Source organism: Kryptolebias marmoratus, linkage group LG12 (assembly GCF_001649575.2).
Source record: "Kryptolebias marmoratus isolate JLee-2015 linkage group LG12, ASM164957v2, whole genome shotgun sequence".
Taxonomy (NCBI): Eukaryota; Metazoa; Chordata; class Actinopteri; order Cyprinodontiformes; family Rivulidae; genus Kryptolebias; species Kryptolebias marmoratus.
In genome coordinates, this window is record NC_051441.1 from 816,074 (window position 1) to 828,615 (window position 12,542).

General features: G+C 48.2%; 2 protein-coding genes across 3 annotated transcripts in view; both read right to left on the reverse strand.

Annotated features, from left to right (window-relative positions):
* rapgefl1 (Rap guanine nucleotide exchange factor (GEF)-like 1) overlaps positions 1-2,943 on the reverse strand; it is a 21,116-nt gene extending 18,173 nt beyond the window's left edge. Inside the window, exons 1-2 of the mRNA XM_037978772.1 lie at positions 2,089-2,943; positions 1,372-1,682 (exon numbers count right to left, since the gene is read on the reverse strand). Of these exons, the coding sequence (XP_037834700.1) occupies positions 1,372-1,682; positions 2,089-2,288 (511 nt within the window). The 5' untranslated portion in view covers positions 2,289-2,943. The remainder of the gene's footprint in view (positions 1-1,371; positions 1,683-2,088) is intronic.
* Positions 2,944-3,758: 815 nt separating this feature from the next.
* Positions 3,759-12,302, reverse strand: casc3 (casc3 exon junction complex subunit). Of its 2 annotated transcripts, none has more exons than XM_037978771.1 (12): positions 12,105-12,302; positions 9,786-9,810; positions 9,642-9,697; positions 9,254-9,493; positions 8,814-8,962; positions 8,548-8,724; positions 7,506-8,455; positions 6,901-7,074; positions 6,177-6,275; positions 5,925-6,091; positions 5,507-5,715; positions 3,759-4,817 (listed from the first exon to the last, which is right to left on the reverse strand). In XM_037978771.1, exons 1-11 carry the CDS (start codon positions 12,288-12,290, stop codon positions 5,569-5,571), a joined length of 2,370 nt encoding a protein of 789 aa, XP_037834699.1. In that variant the 5' UTR covers positions 12,291-12,302; the 3' UTR covers positions 3,759-4,817; positions 5,507-5,568. The 2 variants fall into 2 exon arrangements, with proteins under 2 accessions (XP_037834699.1, XP_037834698.1); XM_037978770.1 differs by having other exon boundaries at positions 6,162-6,275.
* Positions 12,303-12,542: the final 240 nt, after the last annotated feature.

The window sequence follows — 12,542 nt, forward strand, 5'->3', positions numbered from 1 at the left end:
AGAAATGTGCAGTTCTAGGCACAGCCAAGATACTGCGCAGAACCCTCAAGCTCCCAGGCCTCTGGTAGAGGACCCGAGCTCAGAGGATGAAACAAAGACCACCCGCGGAGGGTGAGAAGGGAATTTATATATATATATATATATATATATATATATATATATATATAAACTTAAAAGAGTGACTTTTAAATATTCAATGACACAAAGTTAAAAACCCGTCAGACAAACTGCTGTCGGTTCTAATTCGTTGTGTGAATTCTTGACAACAAATAAAAGGTTCTAGTGGAAGCAGAACCCATCTCGGTTCTGTCTAAAGTTCTGCAGCTTCTCAGAACCAAAATGTGAACAGTTTCTGAACAGAACCGGGCTCGATCAGAACCAAAAGAACAAATAAACAGTCGGAGGATCAGAAGGTGTCAGAGTTCGTTTTCACAGCGGGAAGATTTTAAATCATTAATGAGAGAAACATCAGATGGTTCTTTGTTAGAAACACAGCTGTCAATCAAACACACACACACACCTACACACACACACAGGTTCACAGCCAGAGATTCCTACAGGAACACAAACGCATCACCAGCCTCTTCAACTCAGATACTCAAACTGAGTCTCTGAGAGACACGGCACAGATTATATAAGACACACACACACACTTTCACACTCCCACACACACACAGACTCAGCTGAGGCTGCAGTCTGTGTGATCTGAGGTGAAAAATTTAAATGTTTCTGCAGGAGTGAATCTGAACTCTGAGTCTCGAATCAACTTAAACCTGAAGCATCAAACAGATTCTCTTCCTGTTGGGGTCAGAGGTCAGAGGTCAGAGGTTAGCCTCCTCTTCCTCAGGAGGCAGAGCTTCATCACTCAGAGGGGTATTTCAGAGAGCAGGTTGAGTGAAAATTCAGAGTAAGTTGATCCTGAGTTTAGACAAACTGAGTTTTCCATCCCAGAAACAGTCAGACTTTATCACCATGGTAACAGTTATCCGTTACCACGGTAACAGACTCTGTGAAGTAAGCCTGCTCGCAGAGTTTAGGATAAACTCAGAGTTAACTGGATAAACTGTAACATTAGAATTAACTGATCACTTCATCAGATCAAGAGTCTGAATTTTATTTTAACCTCAGATGCAAAACTCAAAGATTTACAAACAATAAACAACAACAACCAACCAACATCTGTAAACAACAACAACCGACCCACATCTGTAAACAACAACAACTGACCCGCATCTGTAAACAACAACAACAACCGACCCACATCTGTAAACAAACATCTGCAACTCAAGAGACGATTCAGACTGAAGACATCCATCCTAACACAATAAACCTTGTTGTCTCTGGCTCCTCCCACTCAGGTAAGCGTCTTACCTGCACAGTGTCCGAAGCGTTTTCCTGCCACGCTGTCGAGCACGGCGAGCGTCAGGTTGTCGGGAGTGTCAGGATGAAGAGGCGTCCCTCCTCCTCCTCCTCCTCCTCCTCCTCCTCCTCCTCCTCCGGAGCTGCTGGTGTCGGTGATCAGGCTGGCCTCGGAGCTCTGCTCGTCACTCGACAGAGACGGGCTGCGGACGTCTCCTCCTCCGGAACCAGAACCAGAACCTGAGCCGTTGGCACTGCTGGGCACAGAGACCGGACAGGTTCCTGTGGCTGAGGGCCAGGAGGGGGGGTCCTCGCTGTCAGGGCTGGGGTGAAAGGTCAAAGTTAGTTCCCTGAACCAACATGCAGAAATAAGAATCATTATGAGCCTCAAACTGAGCCAAACAGGATAAACTGAGAAAAGCTGCAAATATGATGCAAAATAAGCAGAAAACCTACAGAAAGGCTTTTTAAGGAGTTTTCTCAGGTTTTCTTCACAGAGCAGTTTGGACCCAAACTGTCCAGCTGATTTTTATTCTATTTTATTAAAATATATACTATAAAAACTGATATTTTTTTAGGTGGAATATTTTAGTTTTGGGTTAAACTGCAGATTAAATATTAAACAGAAAACATTCAGACATTTAAACACTCAGATCCAACCCGGGCCGAACCCGGGTCCCGGACCCCCATCCCTCGGGACCGGCCCTGCGGATCGGACCCAGGACTCACCTGAAGACCTCCCGCGCGTGCCCGCTCTCAGGTGAGGTCTCCCTGAAGAACGGGACGACCCGAGACAGACTGGCCCTCCTCCGGGACGCCCCGGTCCCCCCGGTGGACTTGTCCGCCACCCCTCCGAACCCCCCGGCCCGGGTCAGAGCCGTGGTCTGCTTCTTCAGGAACTTCTCCAGAGGTTTCATCCCGGCCGGCATGGTGGGTCTCTGGGCTGCTGGTGGGGGGGCGGTGGTTCCGAGGTTCTCAGGGAGGGAGCAGCTGGATCCTACATCATCCGAACCCTGCAGGTCGGGTCGGGCAGGGCAGGTGTGATCGGACCCTGTGGGTTCTGTGGGCTGTTCTGGGTCGGCGGTCCGGGTCCAACCGGTCCGGGTCTAACCCATGGGTGGAGGCGGTGCAGAGTCCTCCTCAGGTCTCAGTGCTCCTTCAGTCCAGATTCTACTACAAACCGTCCGGAACCGGGCCGCTCCTCCCCCCGGTGCTCTCTGACTGCAGGAACACCGAGCTCCAGCTCCGGCTCCGAACCGAATCTCTGGACCCACACAGTCCGAACCCGCGGTCCAAGGAGCCGAGGACGGTGAGCCTAAAGGCGGCGGTTCTTCCCCGGTTCTGATAGTCCGGGCTGCTGCTCCGCGAGGTTCGGCAGATCGACGGTTCTTCCTCGGGATCCTTCCCAGCTCACCTGAGGAGGAGCCGTCCTGCTGCGTTTGGGTGCAGTCGTTTTTCTGAGCCTCCGCGGAGGTCTGCGGGTCTCAGTTCGGATCCTGGTCTGGGTTCGGATGCTGCAGAGGTTCCGACGGTCCGCCAGCCTCTCTCGGGCCCCTCCTCCCCCTTTCTGTGAAATAAGAAGTGATGAGGAGCGTGCGCGCGCCCCCGCCCTCTCCGCGCGGTTCTGCTGCAGTTGCGCGCTCCCGTGACTCGCATAGGTCGGGCGCGCAGGCGCGTTCCCGCTGTCAGCGTGTAAAAAAACAAAAAACCGTGACGACACGAAGCTGGAGAGTCAGACGGAAATATCGCGAGAGTTCAGATCTGTGAGATTTACAGCAGTTCTGAAGTAACCTGCACCAGAACATGACCCGGTACTGATCTGTGGGCCAGAACCGGATCCACTGAAACATGTTCTGTCACCTGAGACCTGTGTGACAGCGGATTGGCTGCTGTTCATATCAGGCTCCAACTCCTGCAGCTCAATCTGCTGAGTTCTGAGAAATTTATCTAATTCAGAATCAAACTTTTCAGGAAAAAAACTAATAAACGTGGCAGCAGAGAACAGAAACCATCCAAAAAAGGAGTTTAAGTTTCAGAAACAACAAAAGAACAAATAAATGTTTTAAAGTTGGGTTCAGAATCCAGACCGAAATATCTAGATTTCTTTTGAATCCAGCATCTGAGGGACGTTCTGAACTAACAGAACCATGTCTGAAGGTCCCACGTCACAAAGACCAGAACTTAAAGTGATGGCTCAGTCGGATACCCACAGGAGACCCTCAGATGTCCACAGGCCTTGAGACAGGTGGTCATAATCTAATGGCTGGTTGGCGTCTGTACAAACTGCAGAATTTCTTCTTCTTTAAGTTTTCCAGAGGATTTAAAATGAGGATCAGAGTCACATGACCCGAGCCGGGGGCTTTCTGCTGCAGCAGCTCAGAAATCACCCAGACGTTTCAGACAGAAGGAGAAACACTTTAATTTGACATCAAACCACAAACGTTTCATAAAGTTCAACAAAAAACAAAACATGAAGGAAAAACTAAAAAAAAAGAAAAAAAAAAAAAAACATTTCTGGAAACTTAAATGTTTTCGTTTGTGTTGAAGGATTTCTGCAGAACAAACGTTCGTTTCCTCGTGTTCTGGTCCGAATGATTGACAGGAAAGAGGCCGCAGGCAGCCGACACGGCGCTGCTGCAGCTACAGATAAAATCAACTCAAATCAAAGAAACAAAAAGCTCCGCTCCTTCTCTACATTAAACCCATCGTTAACATTCCAGGTACCGGCTGATCCGATTTCATCTGAGGTTCTGTTACAATCTGTTACTAGTTCTTCTCTTCAAGCTTTTATTTACACGCTTAGATTCTTATGTACACCAACACTAACCCCACGGATCAGCAGCTGCTGATCTGGGACCGGTTCTGAGCTAACGGACCCACAGAACCAGGTTTTCTTCTTCTTGGTTTAAATGTTGATTTAATTCTTTTTATGACACTTAACTCAAGAGTAACATTTTTAACTGAAGAGGAAAAGATTTTTACTGAAGCCGTTTAAAACTTTGATTTTTAAACTGATCAGAACCGATGAAGAGTCTGATGATGATGATGATGCTGTGAGGTTCTAGTCTGAACCCAAACGTCCCTCGGAACATCTGATAATGACCTAATTAACCCCTCGTTAACCGTGTCACGTGACGTACAGCGAACTGTCAAACCGTTAATATTTCCTCTTCGATTCTGCCGACACCACTGACAGCACCGGCAGCTGCAGGTCCGACCCGTCTGAGCAACTCCCCAGGACCGTGGGTCCACCTTCACATCAGCGACGCCGCTCAGAGACACCGGATCAAACCGGCGACCGCAGAGTTTCAGTGTCGGGAACAAAATGGAAAAAAAAAAACAGTCCAAATCCAGCAGCGGCGCCGTGGGCCCGTCTCACCTCATCCCGCCCCCTCCTCGGTACCGTTGGTGGTCTCTGAATCGGACCGCAGCTCCTCACCGACCCTCCCACCCTGCTCCTACAAACGGAGCAGATAAACCCGATTAATCAACACAGGATCATTTAAACTCAACAGGTTTAAGAGTTTCAAGGAAACCTGGTTGCAACGATGCAGAGATTAGAGCAGATTATAACCCCGTTAGTCTTAGATTATAGATTAGATTAGATTATAGACTGATTATAGTTATAACCCAATTACAGTTCAAACTGATTATAGACAGAGTATAGTCCAGTTAGTCTAACTGTAGCCCAGCTGTAGTTCAATTTGAGTCCAATTGAGGTTTGATTATCGTCATAACCAGATTATAGCTCAATTAGAATCCCGATAATCTGATCGTAGTCCAATTACTGTCTGATCATAATCTATTTATATTCTCATTTAGAGCCTGATTGTAGCCCAGCTGAAATGACTACAGTAAAGTCCACTCCACTATAATGATAGTCTAATTAGATCCTAATTGTAGGCGGATTATAATCTGATTTCTGGATTCTCTGCAGCAGAACGTCCACCTCCTCACCTGACGGTGATCTGATCAAAGCTTCCTGTTGGTCAGTCCAACCATCACCTCACAAATATTTTACTAACAAATGTTTTCTTCTTTCAAACATCTGCTTTAATATTTTAGGGGATTGTGTAGAAAAGCCTAAACGGCTTCTTCATCTGAGGGGAATTAGAGGAAACGCCAAGCAACACAAGCCTGAACTCACCTGTAGTTTTCAGGTCAGGGTGGGGCTGAGCCTGGGTGGCGTGGAGGAGGTGAGGGGCGGGGTCACTCTGAGGCAAAGGGAACCTCTGGAGGGGGGGGTTTGACGGTGACAGGCTGGGACGTCCGGCGGGGGGGCGAGGGTTTGGGCTGAGCCTGCTGCTGCATCGTGTCGTAGTACGTGACGCCGCCATAGGTCACCTGGGTCTGACCCTGAAACACACACACACACACACTCAATTAGAGTTTGGCTGCTAGTTTTACCAACTCTGAGATAATTTAACAAAACAAAAAACACCTAAAAACAAGTTTGTGTTTTTTTTTGTTTATATTCACACTGTTATATTTTCAGATTCATCATCGTTTCAGCGCCGTTAAAGGAAAATGGCGCCCTCTGCAGGTGATGGACGTCAGCAGCTTACCTGTGGGTTTGGGTACATGGTGGGATATGGGAAGGTCATGACCCCAGGCGGAGGGTAAAAAGGAGGCGGCAGCAGCTGCTGCGGTTGCCCAGGCGACAGAGAGACTGGCGGCGCACCGTAGAGGGCGGGGTTAGCGATCGGGCCGCCTGATTGGTGGGGATGGAGTCCTGCGGAGAGGCAACAGTATGAAGGTTTGACTCAGAAAAGTGTTTTTCTTTTTTAAAGATCGGTTTTAACCTTGAGGACTCTGACCAGGATGGGGGATGTGCATCTCAGGCTGGACCAGCATGCCTTGGGGCGGGATGGGGGCGGCGCCATCGCCGTGAGTGTAGATTGGTCCCTGGTACGACACTGAGACGGAGACAAAGGAGGTGATTGAGAACAGAGCAAAGCAGCTGGAGACAGTTGGACTCTTTAGGCTGACAGATTACTGATTTATAAAACGTTATTTAAATGCCAACGATTCACAGCGAGTCAAAGATCTTTAGTGTTTTCAGATTCTGATGTTCAGAGTTTCAGAACATGAAGCTGGACTTCACATCGAACGTTACTGCCTGAGGACTAAAACACTTTATAGACTCTTTATATTTATGTTCAGTGAGGTAAATGATCTCGTTTTGATTTTAGACAGTCTGGATGCTGACTCAGCAGAATAAGACGGATTTCTAAATAAACTTTTCTCATTTCTGAACTTTCGTGTTTTCATCATCAGACAGAACAGTTAGAGACAAAATAACAGCTTAAATAATATCTGATGCTGACTGATCTCTGCAGGTGAGGAGGAGGAAGTACAACCCTGAAACAGAAGCCAGACATTGGTTCTGCTGGGTTCTGTTCAGTGTTTGTCTGTGTAGCTACGTCAGACGTTCTCCAGCTCCATCAGAACAGAACCCGCCGGGCCTCAGCTAACTGTAGCCCCTCTTCCTCTTCCTGGGATTTGAATCTGAAGTCACATTTGGACCGTTGGAGATCTTACTGGGCTCGTAGTAGTGTCCCTCCATCACTCCCAGGTGCAGGGGCGGCGCTGGTTCTGGAACAGCTCTCTGACGCTGGGACGAGTAGCGTTTGGCCCGGTTGGAGCTGACGCCCATCTCCTCTATGTTGGAGAACTGAGGCGGGCCGCCGGCCATGTGCAGGGCGTTCGGAAGGCCTGTGGACCCAAACAGATGTTAGTCTGGTCCAACTGGGACACAGAACCAGCAGGATGTACTGGTTCTACTTCAGACCCAAACCAGCAGCTAGTCTGATTTACCTGTCGCTGTTGTTTCAATGCGCAGCTAAATCTGCGATTTATTTGTTTAAATCAGCAACACTTTCAATTAAAAATTATTCCTATACTAAAACAACAAAAAAATTAGATTATTTTAAGACAAATATTTGTTATTTTTAGAAGGACATCCTAATGGCTCTAAATTTGAAATATGGACTCTGGCATCATTTTCAGGTCAACCGAGACTAAATTTAATCGCAATGAGAAAAATGAAATAAAATTGGAAAAAAAACATTAAACTGAGCAAGAGCCAAATAGCCTAATGGGTCAATCTGTTTCTGGATTACTTGCACAGCCCTACCCGGACTCACCTCTCATCTCTGAGCGCATGTACGACGTCGGGCTCTGACTCCAGTTCTGCCGGGCCAGACTGAGTCGAGCCACGTCCTGGTCCAGCTCTGCCAGTCCTGCGCCCCCTCCTCCTCCTCCTCCTCCTCCTCCTCCTCCTCCTCCTCCTGCTGCTGCTGCTGCCGTCGTCGGTGTCTGACCGGTCCCGTCTCCCCCTCCTGTCCAGCTCTTCCCTCCCCCGCTGCTGGGGGAGGAGGTGTTCCCCCCGGACGCCGACTCCTCCACAGAGGCCTGCTTGCTGCCCAGGTCCGAGGGCCTCGAACGAGTCCTGCGGGCCAGAGAGTAGGACTTACGCTCCACAGGCCGCTCGGTGGGAGGAGAAGCTTCCCGATTGGTTGCAGCAGACTGTGAGGAGGGGTCAGAGGGGGAGGCAGCCGGTCCAGATGCGGATCTGTCGGCGCCGCCCCGTTGTTCCTGCTGCTGCCGTCTGGGTGACTGGTACCCCCCTGGTTGAGGTGAGGCAGCTGTAGTTGCAGAGGCTGGGCTCAGATCTTCCTCTCCTGCCCTCCCCTGACTGACTGAAACATCCTCGATGACCACAGCTGACCCCCCTCTTCCTCCAGGACCCCGCCCTCCCCTGCTGGCCCCGCCCCTCTCTCCTGCAGGCTCCAGTGGAGCTTTAGAACCAGGACGCTCCCTGGGATGGACCTGAGGTGCGTTTGATTCATTACTCCTGTACTCCGAATAAGGGAGGTGTGTTTGGTTCTGGTGGGGGTGTCTGCTGCGGGAGGGGAGCGGTCTGGAGGAGTTGCTGCTCCGCTGAGTGGGAGGAAGAGGAGGAAAGGCAGTGGATGAAGAGGAGGGAGGGAGAAATGAAGGAGGAGCTGCTCCTCCTCGGTTCTGCCAAGACCGGACTGGTCTCGGTCCTCCTCCGTCCCTCCATCGTTTGTCCCTGTTTGGAGAAGAACTGGGTCTGCAGACACACAAACAGGACGGGTTTGTTTATCTGACAGGCAGAAAACTGGCCTCCTCTAAGTTTGGGTCGGACCGGCTCAGTGGACTCACCTGGGCCGTCTCTGTCGGTACGCTCGGTCTCCAGGGCCGCCGCCTCCATTCCTGATGTCGTAACCGTAGATGGCGATGAGTTCCTCACGGCTCTTCGGCGCCTGCTCCTCCTCTCTGAACTTGTCGTGCTCCCAACGACCCTCATCCTTCCACAGCTTCCTGTTCCGACCTTTGGGCCTGAGGTGGACACAGATCCTGCAGTTAGACCTCCTTGGTTCTGATGTCTGTGAAAAACTGAAGTGACGGTGGGGGGTGGGTCGGCTCACCTCTCCTCCTCCTGAGCGTGGCCGCGGACGTCATGCTCGAAGAACAGACCCTTCCTGGGGATGTAGGCTGGGTTCTTCCTGTCCTCGTCATCATCGAGCTGCTGACCCGATTTTCCTCCCGCCTTCGTCTCAGGATCGTCGGTGGACTCCTGCAGGAGATTTTACTGGTTAATGATGATCGGCTCTGATTAATGACAAGATCTCCCCAGATTCTGGCATTTACTTCAATTAATCTTTGAAATGAATGTAAAAATCTTAGTCAGGACTCACAAAGACATACAGAGCATTTATTAAACTCCTGAAAGTAAAAAAACACTTGCAGGTCCAGCCCCAACCTGTTGTGTTCACTGACATAAAGTCTCAGCTGTCGGTGCGATGAAGAACCGGTAAAACCCACAGAATACAAACTGACCAATGATCCAATTCTCCGACAGTCTCACCTGTCCGTCACCGCTCTGCCTCTCTCCTGCGAGGTTTCCTTTCTCCTCCCCTTTAATCTCCTCTTTACTGGGTCCTCCTGCCTCCTCCTCAGGCTTCTCCTCTTCAGCTGCCTCCTCCTCCTCCTCCTCCTCCTCCTGTTCCTCGTGTGTCGGGTCGTCAGCAGCTGAAGGTTTGGGCTCACTGGCTGCTGCTGCTGGAGGTTCTTCTTCACTGTAACCCTCCTCTTCATCCTCCCCTCCCTGACAGAAGAAACAGTCAAGAAAAACATCAGTTTTTTTTTCTTTAACTAAATCCTAACAAAGACGTTTAACCAGAGATTACTGATCCGAAAAGCCTTTCCGGTTGAGTTTAACTTATTGAAGACACAGTCCGTTTGGTTCTGTTTACCTCTGAGTGAGAGGCGTTCTCTTCTGGGTCGGCGCTGTCATAGTCCGAGAGGACAGCTGGGTCAGAACAGAACAGAACCGTCAGAAAATCTGAGGGAATGACAGAGAATCAGAAACAGAACAAGCTGATCATCATCAGTCTCACCTTCTCCAGCCCCATCTTCACTCTCCTGCAGACAGACAGACAGAACCAGAATCAGAACAGGAAGTGTTCAGATGAACATCAGTCCTGAGTCACACCTCTGCTCCATCAGGTAGTTTCTAACTCTACGTGGTTTTACCGTCTACTTCCTGTTAAAGTTCACCGGATCAAGTCTGTGAAATATTTCTGGATATGAGTGGTTCTGCTGGGATGTCCGGGCCGCTGTGAGGTCAGAACAAGAAGCTGAAGGAAACCGGTCATCAGCACCACGAACAGAACCAGCAGGAAATAAAACGGCGACACAGATGGAAGCAGCTGGTCTGAACAGAACGGCTCACAGGATCCGTCTGACACCACCTCAGAGGAGCAGATCGGACCAGTACCAACAGCTCTGTTGGGGTCCAAATGTTTTTTTTTTAAAAAGAACCAAATGTTCTGTTCTGAGTAAGCAGACATGTTCCCTCTCCGGTCCCTGCAGCTGAAGTTCCTCATCGATGACGATTTTTCTCAATGAGTTTATTGTCTCTGAAGACATTTTAAGATTTAATGGTTCTGGTTCTGTTCAGCCTGGTCCATTTCCACCAGGTTCTCAGAGACGTTGCATCAAACAGAAATGTGCAGTTTATTTATGTTTTAATAGTTTAGATATTTCTGCTGTAATCATTTTTATCATAATGTTGAAAATGTTCTGAAGGGATTAATAATCTGCTGAGTTTCCTTAAATTATCACACAGAATGTCTGTTGTTATTATTGTATCTCAAAGTTACTGTTACTGGATTAACCTCCTAATAACGAGATATTTTAACAGCATAGCAGCTGAACTTACAGCATGTGTTTCAATCCTTCACAATAAGAGTCTCAAACACAAACACTGAGCGCTGACCTTTAATAACTGTCTCTAAACATCTGAGGTTTATGAAAATAGACTTTTGCTCTTCAGTAAAACTGATCCTGCAGCCAAGAACACCAGGAATTCATCCAGTTTTCTTCCTGTTACCTCAGAGGTGAGGAAGCTCATTAACACCTGCAGGAACTCTGTTTTAACAATAATTTATTTAAATTCAAATCACAATGTAGGTTTAACTTTTATGGTGTCTGAAAATAAACTTGTTGTCAGTCCCAATTTATTACATTCAACATTTTTTCTTTTTACATTTTAACCTGTTAAATAAGATACATTTGTGTAACATGATTTTATATAGGAGCTACATAAACATCCTTAGAGTGCTGATTTCATAGCAATGAGGTTTTTAAAGCAAACGGAGATGCACATGTTTACTTTATTTAATGTTCTTGTATTTTACAACAGCAAACTTAAGAAAAGATTGAAGTTTTCTTTAAAGTTTGTATAAAAATGTTAATTTTGATGGCAGAAAAAAGCATCTCCACATATTTTCAGTTTTGCGTTGCTTCACCTTTTTTCTGTTTTCCATCAAACTCAGTAATTGAATAAATATTAGAGATTAAAGTCTAATGATCTTCCATCAAGGCGACGCCGGCTGATGACGTCACACCACATCCGGTTAATGGTGGAAAGTGAGAATTATTTAACTCATGATTTCAACAACTATACTCAACAGGGGCAGAACTAAGCTGACATTAATTCTAATGGCTTTAAGCCGAAATGTTCTGTTTTCAGAAATGATGCATCTGATTTTTCTTCTCCAACAGCTGATCGATCCTCAGATGGTTCCAGATGTTCTCCAGATGTTTGTAACTCCTGAACACCTACAGACACATGAAGAACCCCTAAAATAAAACTATGAAACAGTCCTGATTCACGCAGAACAAACAGGCCATGAATAAAACCTCTTCTTACAGATATTTTTAGGTTTTATTTCTTGCAAATCAAACCCGGTGGGTCACATCCTCCTCCCGTGGGTCCAACCCGGGCCCGTGGAGGTTCGGGCCCACGCTACCGGCTCGGTACCACAGACTTGTTGGACTTTCAGACCGGCTGAATAATCAGTTTGGACCCTTATTTCTGCTCGAACCTCCTGTGATTCGGACTGACTGACTGAGGGGGAACCGGGCCGGTGTTATGTCACACTTCGTACCCGGATAAATGAGGTCCAACTGGCGCCTGGTCGTCTCCTACCCAGAACAGAACATCGAGCTACGTCTGAACGATGAATCCACCTGTTTACTGAACACTTATTGACTGATATTGAACCAGCAGTCACACGGAACCGAACCTGAGCTCTCGGACCCGGTAATGTTGTACTGTGAGCGGTACCAGCCGGAACTCCCAGCCCGCGTTCGGACATTAAAGCTGGGGGGACCGACGTTAGCTCCCGGGGTTAGCCTGGACAGCTACTCACACACTCGGACTCCACGTCGCTCTTCGGTTCGGTCCGGGTCACTTCCGCCTCCACCGGTTCGGGATCGCGGATTCGACTCTTTGGGTCAGGAGATCCCGACCTCCCGCTGTCCGAACCCGAGCCGGACTCGTCGTCGTCCTCGCTGTCCTGAGACGCGCGCCTCCTCCTCCGCCGCCGGTCCGCCATCTTAGGACTGGAATGGTTGGAAGCGGAAGAAGAAATGCATCATGGGTAATGGAGTTCACGAGGATCTGATTTATCAATCAATCAATCAAATTTTATTTGTATAGCACATTTCAGCAGCAAGGCATTTCAAGGTGCTTTACATAATTAAAAAACAAAATAAAAACAGCATGTGACAATGAATAAACAGTAAGAAAGAGACAAACATCAAAACCCCGCACTCTAACCCTAATTTAGCCATAAGCAACTCTAAAC